Raw genomic sequence first — 2310 nt, 5'->3', positions numbered from 1 at the left:
GGCCGCCTCGCCAACCAGCAGCAGCAGTGGTGCTTCTCGGAGCCAGGGAAGCTGGATGGCCTGGGTCGGGGCGTTGGGATGGCGGGGGAATGCTCGGGTGGGGCCTGCTCCGGCTTTGGCTTCGCCAGGCCCGAGACCCAGGAATTGCAGCATCAGGCGGTGGCCGAGTTCGAAGGTCACCAGATCAGATGGCTGAGAGGCACAGAGGACCGCGAACCCCTGTCCTTGAAGCTCCACGACGACGTCTACAGGCCTGCTCGGAGTCAGAGCGCGTCAGGGGAAGCTTTGGGTGCCTGGGGAGGCCCAGGAGGAGTCGTGCCCATCGTCCAGGTAGGGAAGAGAAGGGTTGCGGGCTGGGCTCGGGGTGGGGCACAGCTGGGAGACCGAAAACTTGAGCCACATTACATCTAACCTGTTTGCCTTTACAGGCTGTTCCTCAAGGAGCAGAACCCAGACCCTTGTTTCAGACCACACATTCCAGGTGAGAGACATGGATCACTCTTGGGAGGAGGCAGCTCTCATAGCTCTTGCCCCAGAAAAGAGAAGGCCTCCCACCTACCCTCAGTCTGAGCCTCGGGGGCTCTGTATTTAGCAAACCAAATCCCCAACTACCCCCCCCTCACCCCCTCAGCCAATCCCCATTCCCAACACTTTACTGTCTCTCTGGTGCAGACCAAGAGTTTCCTTCCTGGTCACTGTGGGGTCTCTGCCTTCAGGTTCCTGACTCGGAAGGAAGCTGCAGTGGTGTGTCCTGCAGAGGGTCCCCAGAGCAGGCCCATTGACTGTGAGCTCAGAGTCCCAGAGACCCACATTGTGTGTGCCCGGCTCCCTTCCCTTCCTGATGATGATGTCTTCCTGGAAGAAGTCCCGCTGGTCAGAATGAGAGCACCTCCAGACTCCCATGCCCCGCCAGGGCTCTCAGCCAGGTTAATTCTCTCTCGCTTCTAAGCAGAGTGAGACATCCCCTTTGCATACATAACTACACAAGGCCGGAGGGGCCGGGAACCGCCCCTAGCTGGAGCCTGGGAGTCTGGGTGATGGGGTGGTGGCAGGTGGCCCTTGGAGACCACCACTGGTCTTCAGCCATAACTTTTTCTGATTCAGTGTTTCTTCCATTGCCAGTGTCCATGCCTCTGACCCACAATATGGAGCTGGCTTGGGCCAAAGGCCTGGCAGGGCTACAGTTTGCCCAGAGCACCCCCTCCATGAGTGCCTAGAGACTGCAGGGACAGGTGACTGCTGGCCCACATGCTGTCGTTCTCCCGGGACTGCAAATGTTGATGTCCCAACCCACGACTCCACTGGACTGCTGACGACGGACTTCCCTGCAGCTGTAGAGCGTGACTCCCTCAAACCTCTCCCAGTCGATGCCCTGGGACCTCCGGGCAGTGACACCCAAGGGCCTCCTGATGACACTGCCTGGGCTTGGGGCCCTGTCCAGCCTGGTTCTAAGCCGACATGGCCAAGTCCACGCCTGGAGCAGCTGGCTCAGGAGCTTGCCAGACTGGATCCCTCTCTGAGTGACACTCTCACATCCTATCCCAGCCCAGAGCCACCTCTGGATCTGCTGGATGGGCTGATTCCTTTAGCTGAGGTCTGGGCTGCAATGAGACCAGCCGGTGGCAAGGCTGGAGAGGAGGCTGCTGGTATTTCTGAGCCAGGGTGAGTGAGGGGCACCAGGGACTCGGGGATTCTAAGCCCCTGCAGTCTGGGGCAGGACAACCCAGGGAGCTCCCTTTATCCCCGTGTCCCATCTATCTAGTTCCACCCAGGTCCTGCCAACTTCTCAGGAGGAAGCAAGGCCTGAAAACCTTACCCCTCCCCCTGTGTCTGACCAGCCATGTGGCCAGGGTCTGCCTGAGCCAAAAAGCAGCATCCAAGCTAAGAAAGTGAGTGTGGTGGGGTGGCTGGAAGCTGGGTGGGACAAGAGACCGGAGTTTGGCCTGAGATGTCCGGGGCCTGGCCGCAGCCTTCAGTAGCCACGCCTTCCCTGCAGGTGGAGCTCGCGGACCTCCTGCAAAAGATGCTGCGGAGCCTTCAAGCGGAGCAGGAGCAGCTGCAGGGGACTGCCCAGACCTGGGCCAGGCGTGGGGCTGCGCTGGAAGCCGCGGTAGGCCAGGCCTGTGCACCCCGCGAGCTAGAGCGGTTCAGCCGGTTCATGGCCGACCTAGAGCGTGTGCTTGGCCTCCTGCTGCTACTGGGCAGTCGCCTGGCTCGCGTGCGCCGTGCCCTGGCTCGAACGGGAGCACACGGCGACCCCGCGGAGCAGGTAAAGGGGTTCCGGCTGCAGGAGAGCAGGGCGGTGGGCGA

General features: G+C 61.2%; 1 protein-coding gene across 1 annotated transcript in view; it reads left to right on the top strand.

Annotated features, from left to right (window-relative positions):
• Positions 1-6: 6 nt before the first annotated feature.
• The window catches only part of SHROOM1 (shroom family member 1), a 4529-nt gene continuing 2225 nt past the window's right edge, over positions 7-2310 (top strand). The window contains exons 1-6 of the mRNA XM_005865623.2: positions 7-330; positions 429-481; positions 717-926; positions 1123-1662; positions 1763-1889; positions 1997-2269. Coding sequence (XP_005865685.2) covers positions 79-330; positions 429-481; positions 717-926; positions 1123-1662; positions 1763-1889; positions 1997-2269 — 1455 coding nt within the window. The 5' untranslated portion in view covers positions 7-78. The remainder of the gene's footprint in view (positions 331-428; positions 482-716; positions 927-1122; positions 1663-1762; positions 1890-1996; positions 2270-2310) is intronic.

The sequence above is a fragment of the Myotis brandtii genome, unplaced genomic scaffold (assembly GCF_000412655.1).
Source record: "Myotis brandtii unplaced genomic scaffold, ASM41265v1 scaffold208, whole genome shotgun sequence".
NCBI lineage: Eukaryota > Metazoa > Chordata > Mammalia > Chiroptera > Vespertilionidae > Myotis > Myotis brandtii.
The sequence above is the reverse complement of the archived record's forward strand: the minus strand, read 5'-3'. Positions and strand labels throughout refer to the sequence as shown.